The following is a 16,471-nucleotide window of genomic DNA, read 5'->3' as shown; positions in this document are numbered from 1 at the left end:
CTCTTATAAATACAGCCAATAACGAATTTTAATTATATAAACGAAAATAATACTGATCTCAAGACGGAGACGACCTTTGGCCAAAAAGAAACACTGCAAGGACCTGGACGCAAGGATTACCGCCAGCAGAAACACAGAGTTACCTACTGTTTTTTTTTTTTATACCACTTAGAATGGTAAACAAGCTGACGGCCCATCTGATGGAAAGTTGTAACCGTCGCCTATAGACATGAGCAGCACCATGGACATAACACATTTCGCCCATGATACCCCCCATGCGTTGCCATTTCTGAGGACTCAGATGTTATTCCTCTGTTCCCTGTAAATTCACGCCATATCCCACCCTTCAAGTCGAAACACAGCCATGCGAACAATTGCTTCACGGTAGAAACACGAATGAGACAGAAGTACCCAAGCAATCGACTTTTGTACAGAGTCTCCCTCTGGTACTGGTACTGGTGGATGCAGCTTACTGCGTAACAGCTAAAGGTCATCCCTCGCCCCTCTTTACGCACATCTCTGATATTCGAACCAGCCCGCAGTGCGTTCATTACAAAACTAATATTGGTTCCCCGCGCTTACGTATAAATTAAATAAAATCTATGCTCCTGCAGTTCAGACTTGTTAAATGAATTCTTAAAGGTTTATATCATCATTCATCATCATTTCAGCCGTTAACTGTCCATTGCTGGAAATAAGACTTCACCAGTGCAAGTGGGGTTAACTTTCATTTTCACCCATTAAAAAAGTCTTAAAATCAGGTTGATAATTTGTTTGTTTACATTTTACAAATGCTTCGTCGTGTGATTCCGACATAGAATAGACAACTAAAGGAATTTAAAGGTATAGGGATGGGCAGCAGCGTCTAGTATTTTCACATCTCTAAAAGCCTAACCGCGGTTGCCAGGGGGAAAGGGATTGTTAGTAATGGAGACTGAGAATCCCATTGCTAACAATATACCCAACCAGGTCGACCTCCTCGCGGTTCCCCCTGGAAACTATCATGGTTAATTCCTTATGAATTCATCATGATGGGCTAACTGGCCTGTTTTCATTCTCATCGATCACCCTTCACCGGTGCCCCGCCAGCGTATCCCGTTAGCGCAGGCGGGGTTACCATTCCATTTTCACCCATCAATAAAAAACTGCGGGTGCCAACCTACCTGCCAAGCGAGGCAACTACTGACAACTCCCCCTTAGGAGGAGGCTTATGTTCATCAGTGAACAGTCAAAGGCTAGATCAAAATTATGATGAAGCACATATCTGTATTTATGTAGTCCTTTATTAAACAGAACAAGATCTTTGTTATCGAAAAATTGATTTTGATCAATAAATCGATTAACTGACGTCATCCGAGTAGGACAAGGATCCTATTCCGAATCGCGGCTCGATTTGAATTTTAAATTTCACCAATTAACGATTTTCTGTTCGAATTACATCCGTTATAATGGAATCCGTCCAACAATCCGACTTCAAATGTACGGAGACTTAAAATCCGTAAATCCGTATTTTTTTTTACTACAACGAATGCAAACAAGCTAACGGTCGCCTATAGATTTATATAGATTAGACACGAAACATATCGTGTCATAGATTATATGAATATAGATAGAGTACCTCTAATTATATGCTTCGCGAGAACCTGACGTGAATACTTGAATAGGGTTATCATAATGTACATTTATTACTTTGTATATGGGCAAAATTGAGGTTAAATTGAAAAGTGATAATAATTAAAAAAATCTTATTTATGATAGAACAAGATAAACAATAAAAAATGATTCGTAATGATGCTTGCCTTTACGAATGATGCTCGATGCTCCATCTATATTATATATCTCATTTTGATTGTAACGGAATAATTAATGCTTCACGACAAAAAATAGGTAAGGTGGGCACGTACATAGAGATGGGCAATCCACCTGGGTGGGTTTAAAGTCTGGTGGGTAAAAACCGGGTGTTTTGGGTTTATTGGGTTTAAACCCCATAAACACCCAAATTTTTGGGTGTTTATGATTTTGTACTTCATCATCGTCATCTCAGCCGCAAGACGTCCACTATACTGGACATAGACAATATTATTATGCAGCCTACAGAATAAAAAACTTTTAATTTGATTTTGAGTTTATTAAGAAAGAGATGAAAGTAAAATGTAAAACTACAGTCAATCACTGTCAGATTCAGAGTTATTACAAGCGATGAATTGTATAGGTTCGATAGGCTCTATTTCGTCTAAACTGTTATGTTCATTTACTTGCTCAATGAAAGCTTCTAAGGTATTTTCTTCATTAAACTGAATGTCCTCGCATTCAGCTTTATGTTTAAGATTCCAGTTATAACAAATGAATGAAATTTTTTCAGTTCTTTCAGTTGTAAGTCGATTTCTTTTGTTATTATGTATGTAGCCTTGGATACTAAAGGAACGCTCAGTGGCTGCCGAAGTACAGGGAGCTGATAGAATACGAATCGCTACTTTGCTTAACTCAGTGGAACCACAAATACCTTTCCACCATATTAGGGGCTCAATGCTATCTAATGAGCTCCATACAAATCCTCTGGCCCAAAAGTTTTCTTTAGCTTTATAACACGCCAAATCTGCCATTACATTTGACAAACTTAAGTGTTGGCTTAAATTGTAGATAAACTCCATACCCTTAAGTTCTTCCTCTTGAGTAAGTTCGACTCCTAGAGTCCTGGGGTCTAGAATATATGCTGCAAAATGTATTGGCCTCATTGCCATATTGCATCTTGAAGATACTGATGTTAGAATCTGCTGTTTGCTTTCTTCGCTCAATGTCGAAATCTCATTTAATGCAAAACGTATCTTAGCTTGTACATCTCTAAATGTAATGTATGTGCGATGCAAACGATTCTGGTCGCTCTCTAAGTAAAATATGCTTTCAGTGACTGGTTCCAAAATACTTATACATTCCCCTGTCTTCGTCCAGAAATCATCACTTAGAATTAAATCTTTAATATCTCTTGAAATTACCACATCTTCTCTAACTGTTAATATTTGCAAAGCTATCTTATTTGCTTTCAAACTTTTTAACGAAGTAACATGACTTCCCCATCTTGTAGCACAAGGCAATTTTAGTGTTTGTGTAGAATCTTCACCCTGCCTTGATTTTATCAACAAGGAACTTAATCGTTGACTCCTTTTAACAGTTTTTATTATATTTATGGCTTGCATAATAAACACAGTTACTTCTTGTATCTTTACAATATCTTGGCACAACAAGTTAAGGATATGTGCACAGCAACCGAGAGGAACAACATGTGGATATTTGAGTTTTGTTAATTCGAATGCCTTTTGTATATTTCTAGCGTTATCGCCAATAAGTACAAGAAACTTATTTGCTCCATACACTTTCATTACTTTTTCAACTTCTTGGCTAAGGTATTCACTAGTGTGAGGATTACTTTCTGTATTCAAACTTTTAACGTATGCAGGTTGAGGTTTTGATATAAGAAAGTTTATTATTCCTTCATTTCTTAAATTAGACCAGCCATCGCACTGAAGGTGTAAGTAACTACAAGCATTTAGTTCCTCATTTAACTCAAAACGCATTTCTCTATATATTTTATCTAAGTATTTTGTCGCTAAAGCTTTACGTGAAGGTATTTTAAATTTTGGTTGCAATTTTTCGAAAAATTGTATCCATAAAGGATGTTGCACCATCGATAATGGCGTCCCTGTTACAAATATAGCTCTCGCTAATTCTGTTTTTATATGATCATCGGTGTCTTGAAACTCAGCATTTATTGTAGTGTTAGCAGACGACGAGGGGCTTATAAAAGAATCATTTGTCTCTATCTCTGACAGTCCAGACATTTTGGTTTTGGACGAGCTATCTTTTATAAGTTTCATAGAGTCTTTTAATGTTTCTGGAGATTTTGGACAAGTGATAAGATGTTGAAGCATTTTGGCAGCATTACTGAATTTGTAGACCTTATTACAAAGCTTGCAAGAAACAGACTTGTTTGGTAAAGTACGGTAGTGCTCCCATATGCGTAAATCTTTAGGTCTCCCCATTGAACCTAAAAAAATGAACGATGATTAGTTGGTCTGACGAAAATTCAACAATAGAGTGCCTATTTTTTTACAATGATTATTTCTTGTTATTTACAATAAATTTATTAAAAAAATAATAAAATAAATACAAAAAACCTTTGTAAAATTACATCTCCTCGGAGGATTAAACGCAGACGCTAGTTTATTATCGTATTGTTCTGTATTTTTCTCAGCAACTTCTTTAATTCGATTAGGTACTTACGCATATTATGTTAAAAATAAATATCTAGTACACATCTTAGGCTATCCACCATTATTATCCAATGACGACTCTCAGCTAACTATGCACTATCATCCAAAATAAACGTGTATGGAAAATTTTATCCCAGTCGGTTGAGGATTGAGGATAATTGCATCAACATACGAACATACCTACATACTTTTATTTACATAACGCAAGCTAAATAAAAGCTTGTAATAATACATCTAATTTTAAGTTAAAATTGTTAAGTGATCATGATATAATTGTATCATTCAAAAATCCACTTACCTTTAATTATTTCTTGTTAAGTATAAATATTATTTCAAATCTGCTCCCTTAATATGCACTTTTTTACTGCTTTTCCTACCTAACACGTTACCAGGAAGTCACGTTACCAGAGTCAGAGTAATAGTGAACACGTTTGACAGTGATTGTCGTCGCCTCATATTCAGCGTCGACGAATAGGGGAATCCCCAGTCATAATGTATTGCATGCGTGGCGGTCTTACTTCAAATCCATAAACAAAGAGATAATTACAGAACTCGATACTAGATGGCGCTGTTTTTGTTTGAAGAAAGTTTGCGGGCTAAAATACATAGAATTTCATCAATGACTTCCACAAAGAACAACATTTCTGTTTTTTCTAAGTCCGTATCTCTTCCGTATATTTCATAAGATATAAGCTTGGGCTACATTGTTATGCAACGTGATTTTGTCGCTGTCTTGCTAGCAGGGTTGACAGATATACGATTTAAATCGTACTCATACTATTATTTGTCTATTTTTTAATGTACGATCGTAAAGATTATGATCGTAATTCGCACAAAAACATACGACTTTTTGGTTACCTGGCAACATTTTTATTATGAAACGAACATGCTCACATCATCAGTCACATGCAACAATTTATTGGGGATTTCCCCTTCACATCTGGCAGTCCTGCTTGCTAGAATATAGGTAAGTCAGCCACAGTTACTGACGATCGATATTTAAAGGGTATTGTTTTTGTGCTAAATATTTCATAAAAACGTTATTTAATACTTTGTGGATTATTAATTTAGTTGATAATCACTGGAAGTAAAATGGATGCTAATTTGAGAGATCAAGATCTTCGTATAAAACAGTTAATAAAAGAAAATCTACGTAAGTACTCTTTTTATACCTAGGTAGGTAAGGTATAATAAACACAAAAGGTACTTAGATCGCGTGTGTTCGAAGCATTTATTCTAATAAATTTAATTTAAAATTGTAGAAAGAAAAAAATGTCTGCCAAGCCGTAGCCGAAGCCGATCTCCAAATATATTTGGCGATAGTGAGACCCAGTGTCCAGATGATTTACCCAGCGTCGTCGCAACAAAGAAAAAAAACGAGGATAAAGTAAAAGAAAATTTACTGAAAGAAGAAACAAACTGTTCTAAATGCTTAATTTATGGAGAAGAGGATAAAAGAAATGAGTATTTCGGACTGTTAGTGGCTCAAGAATTTAAATATATACGGCCATGTGTGCGAACGAGGTGTTATGAAGAAATTTTAAAGTATCTACGGGAAGCAAAAGGCCAACATGTTGATCAACTGCAACATGAAAACACTGAAAATTAATTACTTTCATTTTATTATATATAGATTTTTAAAATTTCCTGAAATATTATTAGTTAACGTTTTATTTAATATTGTAGAATTGATCAATACAATTTATAAAAATAATTTATTGGTATTACTTACATATTTTCAAAAAAATACGTAAAAACCTATTTTTTTGGGTGATTATGGGAGTTTATGGGTGTTTATTGGGTTTTTACCAAAGCACCGGGTTTAAACCCGGTGCTTTGCCCATCTGTACACGTACATAATAATCTACCGCTGAGTAAAATCCTTACTATAATGCTATATATGCGAACGTAAGTTTGTATGTTACTTCTTGGCGCCTAAACTAATCAACTTTTTTATTGTTAACTCTGAGCACAATCCACACAACGGATTGTGCTCATAGGAATTGTTCAATATGATGCCAACGGCCATTTTCTACCATCGTACGGCTCATCATCGACAGGGAGTTCACCCTCATAACCTGCAGTCTAAATGGTCGCGTACAACGCGGTTTTAGAGATGCTTTCTCCCACGAACACTCAGGTTATGGAATGTTTTTTCTGCTGAGGTTTTTTCAAGAGACTACAGCATGGGGTTATTCAAAAAGGGGGTAAAGAGGTTTCTTCAGGGTCGGCAACGCGCGCGTGATACCCTTAGTATTGCAGGCGTTCATAGGCTACGGTAACCACTTACCATCAGGTAAGCCGTATGCTTGATTGCCACCTCAGTGGTTTAGCATAATTGCAAAATTGGCATTTTTTTTTATATAGGTGATGATGATACGGTTTAAATATAAAAATCAACCAGATCAAAATAAAACGTCATACTAGGGGAAAAGGGATTGTTAGTACACCCTATCAGGTCGACCCCCACGCGGTTCCCCTTGGAAATCATCAAGGTTAATGGAATTAAAGTCTAGTGGAATTCGTCACGAAGCTAACAAGCCTGCCTTCATCTCTCATTTTTATGTTCACTTTTTTTTATACAGATTATTTTGAACTAGCGGCTCGTCTCAGCTTCGCACGACTGACATTTTTACATTTTAAAAAGTGGCCATTAAGGCTGTACACGCATTTCCTTACACTGCTCTGCTCCTATTGATCGTAGCGTGATGAAAAGTATACTATAACCTGCCCAGGAGTATGAAGAATAATTGTACCAAGTTTCGTTAAAATCCGTCGAGTAGTTTTTGTTTCTATAACGAACATACAAACAGATAGACAGACAAAAATTTTACTAATTGCATTTTTGGCATCAGTATCGATCACTAATCACCCCCTGATAGTTATTTTGGAAATATATTTCATGTACAGAATTGACCTCTCTACAGATTTATTATAAGTATAGATATAGATAAGTTTTAACTTAAAGTTTCTTAACAACAAAAAATAGTTAACGTCTTTTGAACACTCGCGCTCAATTGAAATTTTATTAATAGGTTAAACAGTTTCGGAAATTAGTGTGAACGAATTTAACGACTCGGGTTTATATATATTAAGATGACGTATCATACCAGATTTTAAGTTAGAACCTTCGGGAACACAACTATGAAAACCGCATATAATTCGATGCAACAGTTTCTGTGTGATGTCGGAACAAACATACAGTGGGACAGACAAACTGATATACAAACAAAAAATTCTAATTTTACTCAAATACTCAGTATTAAGAACTAAAATACAACAATCTATCTATCTCTATGGATTTTACCATCATCATCGTTTTCGTCCACTGCTGGACATAGGCCTCCCCTATAGAGTGCTATAAGGAACGGTCCTGAGCTACCTGCATCCACTGACTCCCTGCAATGCATTTGAAGTCGTCATTCCATCTAGTGGGGGTCGTCCTACACTACTTTTGCCCGTACAGGATTGCCAATCTAGAACCTTTCTTTCTTTCAGAAAAATGGATCTTACGTTTAATATCTATTTTGTCAACAGATCTCCTTTTAAAAGTATACCTTTTTAAATTTATTTATTTATTTATATCTTACACAACAATAATATCGTTATATTTTATTTTAAATAAAAATGTAAAACAGGTGGGCTTAACTTTGTAAGACTTCTAGATTTTATATTTTTCTATTTAGAATATGGCTTTTTATAACTTTTTTTTTACATCATTGATATTTATACAGCTTTGTGAAGGTAATAAAAACTGGTAAGTCTCTAATCATATTTAATTATTGCCGCTCTCCCTCCCTCCTGCCAGCGGAAATGTGAAATTACAAGATACGGTAGCATAACACCTTAGACTTCGAGATTAATAACGCATAAACACGTACAAATGCAAATTCAAATCAGCTTTATTGTTTACAAGCATTTTTAAATCGTAATTTTTTTTTAGTCTACTGCAGGGTTCGGAAAGTAGTTATCTGTTTAGAAAAGCAAACAAGAAACTCAACAGTTACTCTTTAAATCCCTGTTAACATTATGTGTATTTATTTAAATGTACTATGTCTAAAATTACATGGTTGTTATTTTATAATTTATCTCCATATTTAGTTTATAATTCTAAAGCTACAGTTATAATATTCCATCAGGAGGCTTACTATGAGTGATTACAAGCTGACAATATAATTAAAGATTTTGTCCCACAAAAAAATCGACTTTAATTGTGTAAAAACCAGTTATTTTGTTTTAAAAGCTAAACTACTGAACCGATTTTGATGAAATTTCTACGGGACCAATGTGACAGCATATACAAAAATTTTATGGTACAATCTTACTGTTTTTAATATATTGATACTAATTTTAAAAATTTATTGAAAATCGATTGAACAGTTTAGTTTTTTAAATCAAAATGACTAATTTGGTTAGAAGTTTTTCTGTAAAATATTAACTAACTTAATTTGATTTTTTGTTTCTTAATTTAAACAGCCAAACAGGTTTGAATTAAAGGGAAGGGGGTGGGGAGGGATTGTTAGTAATGAGGACTACCACTCCCATTGTTAGCAATATACCTTGTCAGTTCGACCTCTACGTAGTCCCCCTTGGAAACCATCGTACTGAATCCCAGGTGAATCATCACGATAGGCTAACTGACCTGCCTTTTCATTCTCATTTATTACTTCTTCACTGGTGCTCCGCAAGCGTATACCGTTAGCGCAGGCGGGGGTACCACTTCGTTATCATCCATCAAAATAAATCATCATCTATTAAAAAAAAATGTACACAGAGAAATAGTAATTGCTAAGGCAACGATAGATTATAACTGGTTGTAGCGGTTTTCGTAGATCCTTAATCTATTTTTGGCCGTCTCGGTAACAGGACAGTTTTTTAAACCGCCTCACCTTCCGACGGGTTTCGGTTCGATCTGTTATTTCAGTACTTTTTAATTTATTTAATACTTTATTGTACATACTAATTATAATAATATGATAAAAGTAATCAAATTTCTGTAGGGGCAGCCCTAGACGGACGTATGTTGACCAAGTAGGCGACGTGCTGAAGAAGGGCCAAATTAAAAGTACCCGTAACCGGCGAGCGTGTATGAAAAGATTGATGAATGTGGAAGAAGCGAATGAGGTTTGTTTGAATCGAAGCGTTTGGCGCCATTTTCTAAACCTATTTTTACAATTCCAATTTCAATTTAGAATTAAAGTAGATACATTATTCTTAGGATCAATATATATTTACCAGAGAGAGGCTTTGTACAGAAGTCGTTTACTTAGGCACCTCTGTCCCATTCGTGTTTCTATCGTGGAGCAGTTGTGTTTGCATGTGTGTTTTTTCGGTTTGAAGGGTGGGATATGGCAATGAATTTACAGGGTACAGTGGAATAACACCTGAGTCCTCAGGAATGGCAACGCATGGGGGGTATCATGGGCGAAACAGTATACTCTGTTATGCCCATGGTACTGCTCATGTATATAGGCGACGGTTGCAACTTTCCATTAGATAGGCCGTCAGATTGTTTGTCATTCTAAGTTGCATAAAATAAACTCTGTTACTAACTATATATGCTATTAATAAATTAATTTATTACTTATCGTATTATTTTTTGCACCATATATGTTATGTTTTATACACAAACCCTATAAATACTCTCTCCATTTGGGTTCTCAAGATTGACTACAAGAAATCCCTTTAAGGCATAAGTCTGCCTGTGTACATTTTTTTAACCTAATATCTATACTAGGGGGAAAGGGATTGTTTGTAATGGGATCCACTGCTAGCAATATGCCCTAACAGGTCGACCCCCATGGAAACCATCATGGTGACTTCTTGATGAATTCATCACGATGGGCCAATTGATTTGCTTTCATTTTTACCTATCATCTCTCACTGGTGCTCCGCACGCATATACCGATGACGTAGACGTAAATAAATAAATAAATAAATATATAATAACAGTAATTTCGAAAAATTATTAAATTAAAATAATAAATTAAGATAGATTTAGATAAATGGCGTCACAGTATCGACTGATTGATTGACTGATTGACCGATTGATCCCAGTATAAAGATTCGTCTATTTCTATGAATAAAACTATTTTTATATAACTTAGAAAGGCAAACATACTGATGGTCTACCTGTTGGTGTCCGTCGCCTACATATATGAACAGTGCCATGTACATAACAGAGTATACTGTGTCGTCCATATACATTTTCTATTTAATTTAGTAACTTTAAAATCTAAGTAAATGAATTAATATTTTCAATCGTTATTTTCATTGGAAGATGAGACAGTACCATTATCATCATCGTCATATCAACAGTTAATTGTTCGCTGCTTAATTTAGGCTTCCTCCTATTGGGGGTGGGGGGGGGGCTTTTCCAGTAATTGCCACGCTTGGCAGGCGGGTTGGCAACCGCAGTTAGGCTTTGGTGATGTTTTAAAAGGGCGCTGCTGTCTATCCCTCGACTATTAACTTCCCTCAGTCGCTTTTTACGAGACCGACGGGAAACAATAGGACAGTATACTCTACTAAAGCCGTCTTTCCTTTAATATAAATATCATATTTTTTACCAGAATAAACTAAAAAAATAAATTAGGTTAACATAAGCATGAAACCCATGTGTTTGTTATTTCTTGTGGGGTTTGAAAATTTTTAAACCATATTTAATTATTTTAAATGAAAACCACTTGACAAGAGACTTGAAATATTTTTTTCCAAACTCGTCCAGAATCTTTGAAAATTCTTAATAAAAAGTGTTGTTAGGTGACGGTTACCACTTTCCATCCGACGGGCCGTCAGCTTGATTGCTATTCTATATTCCGTAAAAAAAGAACATAATAGTTGATCTACGATATTCTAGAAACCTGCGCTAATAACAAATTTGAGTATAGATCTTACTGACGGCACCAAATCAGTACTAGTATATACAAAATATACACATACATATATACACAACGTCACACTGAAAACCTGAAATATTTCATGGGCCTCTCTCTCTACATTTTGTTGGAAACGCGCGTCCATCCGACGGAAAATAATAACATACAATAAATTTTTATTTTTTATCTCTAAACACTTTCATTTTCCTTATGCTTAAATAACAGTTAATATCATTTCCTTTTTTTCAAATTTAAATATTAATTAAATTTAATATTTGATATTTTTTTAACATATGTTGATTATTAAAATCACACTGTCATCACCTTATAAAATTGAACTGCATATTACTTGTATATTAATAAATAAACAAAATAAACAAAAGTGTACATATTCGAGAATACCCACCAAATCAAGGAGGACCAGTTGAAACAAATGGAAACACAATTTTGGAACACTTTTCACCGAAAACGGAACGTGGCTGGAACGCGACCAGTATGCTGAGTGTGTTTCGAAAAATTACGCATTTCGTAAAATTCGAAATTGGCGAACTCATTCAAATTTGGAACGCGCGCGCTGTTTAACGAGCAATGCCGAACTGATACGCTCAAAAGATGGTGCGAGTCTGTAGTGAAATAAAACGCGTGGGTTCAGTTTAGCTCGCAACCATATAGAATCATGTACCGGCTCATTTATTATTTGCAATAATTTGGACTTTCTGCTCTATGTTTTAAGATCTAATTTGGTAATAAAAAATATGTGTGCGTTCACCCATTTCAATTTTCCTAATTCCTTTTAATTGTGCCATGTATTGTGGTGTGGACTAATGATTTTTTTTCCTGTTCTAAAATGGCGATGTGAAATCAGGAATGACTTTTTTATTCATCTTAATTACTTTTTTAGCAATTAGAGTTATCGGTTTGTCAGTCAAAGCTACGAACTCTACGAAGGTTACATGCTCAATACGCAGTATAAAATATTTTATAAGTATTACAAAAAAGTACTGTCTGTGCCTAATTTTACATTTTAGAATTAAGAATTGAAACGTGAGTAAGATGCGTATTTCTTCATCATGCGTACGGTTAAAGAGTGGGACTCTCTCCCTGTTTATGTTTTTCCATCCAAGTATAGTCTCGACCAATTTAAGGCAAATCTGAATAGGCCCACGAGATCCATCTTAGACCACATCATCGCTTTCCATCAGGTGAGATCGTGATCAATCGCGGGTCCCTTCAACTGTAAAAAAGGGGGGAAGGGAGACTAAAAATCCCATTGCTAGCAATATACTCAACCAGGTCGACCTCCTCGTGGTTTCCTCTGGAAACTATCATGGTTAATTCCTGATGAATTCATCATGATGGGCTAACTGGCCTGTTTTCATTCCCATCTATCACCCTTCACTGGTGCTCCGCCAGCGTTAGCGCAGGCGGGGTTACCATTCCATTTTCACCCATTAAAAATAACACTAAAAAAAAATATTTTGTACATTCTATTTACACTTATTAATTTGAATTTTTGGTCCAGAAAACAAATCAGTCACAGCGTGATGACCTCCGTGTCGCAATAGTAGGCGTATTACTTTTTGTAAATATTGGCTTAATTTAAGAAAGGAGATTTACAGAATTGACTGAGAATTGACTTGTACCCTCAGATAGTCGAGGGGAAAGGGATTGTTAGTAATGTGGACTACTAGTCCCGATGCTAGCAATATACCCTATCCGGTCGACCGCCATCTGGCCCCCCTGGAAACCATTATGCTGACTTCTAGGTGTATTTATCACAATGTAGCGTTATCGTGATCTGCTTCATCCTTATCTGTTATCCCTCACTGGTGTCCCGCCAGCGTATACCGTTAGCGCATGAGTGGTTACTACTCCATTATCATCCATCAACACCCTCAGATGGTAATTACCTGATTCTTCATAATACAACATATATCAAGTGTCATTACATACCAGAGGGAGACTTTGTACAAAAGTCGATTGCTTGGGTACCTCTGTCCCATTCGTGTTTCAACCGTGAAGCAGCTGTGTTTGCATGGCTGTGTTTCGGTTTGAAGGGTGGGATATGGCGTGAATTTACTGGGTACAGAGGAATAACACCTGAGTCCTCAGGAATGGCAACGCATGGGGGGTATCATGGGTGAAACAGTATACTCTGTTATATCCATGCTACTGCTCATGTCTATAGGCGACGGTTACCACTTTCCATCAGGTGGGCCGTCAGCTTGTTTGCCATTCTAAGTTGTATAAAAAAAAAAAATATATAAGTTAAAGTTAACTTTCCCGCAGTCCTTCCTGGAAAGGGGGTAATGGGATTCAAAAAACCGATTTCTAGCAACAGACCCAATCAGATCGACCACCACGAGGTTCTCCCTGGAATCTGCCTTAGTTAAATTTTGTTGAATGCAACAAATTGGTTGATATACCACAATAGATCAACTAACCTGCTTTCATCTTCACTTATCATCCCTCACTGGTGTCCTGCCAGCGTATACCGATAGCGCAGTCGGAGCGACTATTCCGTTTTCACTCATTCAAGAAAAAAAATGGTTTCTATAATGTAATTTTTGAATAGTAGACATTTCCGTACCTCATAATGTCACTGCAATTTCCCACCTTTTAAATACGTTCGAACAATAGCTAGATGAAGCTTGACGAAGTCACAAGTATCTGTTTGAAATTGAAAAACAAACAATTTTAATGTTTTCAATTGATTATTTATAAAGCATTCTGACAGCATACTATAACGTTGATCACGCATTAATATACTTATTAAGCTGTCACTGAAAACTGAAAAAAATCAGGATTACACAATTTTTACAAAAAAAAATATTTTAAAAATTTCAAAGCTAAATATGAATTAGATGCAAAGGTTTTAATCGTAGATATATATAGAAACGTATTTTGTTGTTGTTGTATAAGCCGTTTACTTTCCACTGCTGAATAGCCTCCTCTATAAGGGGGGGTTTTGCCAGTAGTTGCCACGCTTGACAAGCGAGTTGGCAACCGCAGTTCGCCAACTTTTGGAGATGCTTTCCAGGCTTTTGGAGATGTTTCAAGAGGGACGCTGCTGCTCATCCCTTGCTCTACCTTAGTCGCCTCTTACGGCATCCACGGGGAAGGAAAGGGTGGGTTATTTTATACCGGGACCTACACAACTACACGTATATACTTAGAAACGTATTTTATGAGTTAATAATTAAATTCTCTTTAAGAATCAAAGGGTTCTCGAAATTTCTTTATAAATCGAGAGAACGCTTGGTTTTAGTTTATGCGTTTTTAGGAAAAGCTAAACAATCCTTTTGTAATGGCATCGTAATACTACGATATCTATGATGTCATTCGTATTTCATCATCATCATCATATCAGCTTTTAACTGTCCACTGCTGAAAACAAGCCTCAAATTTGCTAGTAGTTGCTATGTTTGACAAGCGAATTGGCAACCGCAGCTTTGGAAATGTTTAAGAGGGACGCTGTTGCCCATCCCTCGCCCCCCCTTAGTTACGATATGACACCCACGGAAACTATGCCGGGACCACACGGCCAGTAGACATTCCTATTTATTGGTAACCACTTTCCATCAGGTGGACCGTCAGCTTATTGGCCATTTCAATTGCATAAAAAGTACCACAGACAATCTTGTTAGATTGTATTAAGATACATAGAACATTTAAACTTACAGGTATAAACATAGAACAAAGTGTTTTGCGTAGAAGGCAAAAAACAATTTACAATTTCCTTCAGGCGCTTAATTTTAATCATCATTTCAGCCGTTATTTGTCCACTGCTGGACATAAGCGTTTCTCATAAGGGGAGTTTTTATGAGTCTAAAGCCATTTAGAATGCAATTTCTTGAAGAAGAAGATAACTGGACGCAGCGTATTTAGGACACGATCTCCTTGGGAACCATCGTAGCTGACGATGCATCACGATCTACTATCAACTTCGCCTATCTTATCTCTAGTAATCCTCTCGTTTCTATCAATGTGAAGACACTTGTAGTACAGTGGTGGGCACGTTACTTCCCGTAAATGAGGTCTTAGGTTCGAATCTCGGATGCGCTGAAGGTTTCTAAATTGGCTTGGCTCTGGATGTTTTGGGTTATACTCCAAGACATTCGTTGTTTTATATCTTACTAGCGACCCGCCCCGGCTTCGCACGGGTGCACATTACAGCACATTACGATAGAAACCTTTAAAATTATCAGTGTTTATCTATAATATTATGCATGTATTATACATATAAACCTTCCTCTTGAATCACTTTACCTTATAAAAAAACCGCTTCAAAATCTGTTGCAGAGTTTTAAAGATTTAAGCATACATAGGGACCGACAGACAGCGACAGCGACTTTGTTTTATACTATGTCATGATAACAGAGGGTATCTTCTAGCTTTACTCGTAGAATCAGAAAATTGGTATAATTGTGTGGCAACAGTATTCTATTCTTATATTAGTTGTATCTCACGGTTTCGTCCGTTTCAATTAGTACATATAATATTATATGTACTAGATTAAGATATAATCTACACGAGTTCTTAATTTCATTTAAAATCCGTTCGGTAGTTTTTGCTTGAAAAGTACCAAATATCCATTCAGCCATACATCTTTACAAGTTTTCTTTCCTTAAAAAATAAATATTAACAAGATTAAAGCAGGCGTGGTTACTATTTCATTTTCATCCTTTAAAAAATGCACTAATATAGTGTAAATTATTCCCAGTGAGACATTACGACGCCAACAGACACATTTATCGTATGCGCTTGCGCAGGCCCCCGCACACTACTGCACTACACTAGCTGCTGTACATTTGTGTGTATGTTTGTTGCATGTTTTGATTGCGGGGTGATTCACATCTCTCAGGAAGCCTGTGGAGATGGCACGACAATGACCTTTGTGTGAGGTGTCCTTCGATAAACTCGGGCGCATCTTGGGCTTACTCTTGAAATGATCAATTGCAACAAATAAAAATAGATCGACGAATCTGATCTCTGATAAATTTGGAATCTAAGAAAATTATATGGATTTTTTATAAAGATTATTACTATCACGTTGAGTAGGTACCGAAACATACGACCGTACTACTGAGGAGAAAAAGATTTTAAGTAATGGGGTATCATAACCCAATTGCTAGCACCCCGGAAACCATCGCAGTTAATTACAGTTGGAATAGGGGGAAAGAGATTGTTAGTAATGCGGACTACCAGTCCCATTGCTAGCAAAATACACTATCAGATCGACCTCTACGTGGTCTCCCTGGAAACCATCGTTCTGAATTCCAGGTGTATTCATCACGGTGGGCTAACTGACCTGCGTTTTCATTT

The 16,471-nt window shown here is 36.2% G+C and overlaps 2 protein-coding genes across 2 annotated transcripts in view; both read right to left on the bottom strand.

The window, feature by feature from the left end:
• LOC113519473 (growth/differentiation factor 8) overlaps positions 1-11,765 on the bottom strand; it is a 30,613-nt gene extending 18,848 nt beyond the window's left edge. The window contains exon 1 of the mRNA XM_052896986.1: positions 11,553-11,765. The gene's annotated coding sequence lies outside the window, so the exon portion shown is untranslated. The remainder of the gene's footprint in view (positions 1-11,552) is intronic.
• LOC128201134 (uncharacterized) lies at positions 982-6,806 on the bottom strand. Its single transcript, XM_052896985.1, has 2 exons — positions 4,567-6,806; positions 982-4,042 (listed from the first exon to the last, which is right to left on the bottom strand). The coding sequence occupies exon 2, from the start codon at positions 4,035-4,037 to the stop codon at positions 2,166-2,168; it is 1,872 nt and encodes a 623-aa protein (XP_052752945.1). The 5' UTR covers positions 4,038-4,042; positions 4,567-6,806; the 3' UTR covers positions 982-2,165.
• Positions 11,766-16,471: the final 4,706 nt, after the last annotated feature.

The sequence above is a fragment of the Galleria mellonella genome, unplaced genomic scaffold (genome assembly GCF_026898425.1).
Source record: "Galleria mellonella isolate WM207_F2 unplaced genomic scaffold, CSIRO_AGI_GalMel_v1 utg352, whole genome shotgun sequence".
Taxonomy (NCBI): domain Eukaryota; kingdom Metazoa; phylum Arthropoda; class Insecta; order Lepidoptera; family Pyralidae; genus Galleria; species Galleria mellonella.
The sequence above is the reverse complement of the archived record's forward strand: the minus strand, read 5'-3'. Positions and strand labels throughout refer to the sequence as shown.

Excerpts from the sequence above, each read along its gene's own strand:
- LOC128201134 (XM_052896985.1), bottom strand. The coding sequence starts at position 4,037 with ATGGGGAGACCTAAAGATTTACGCATATGGGAGCACTACCGTACTTTA.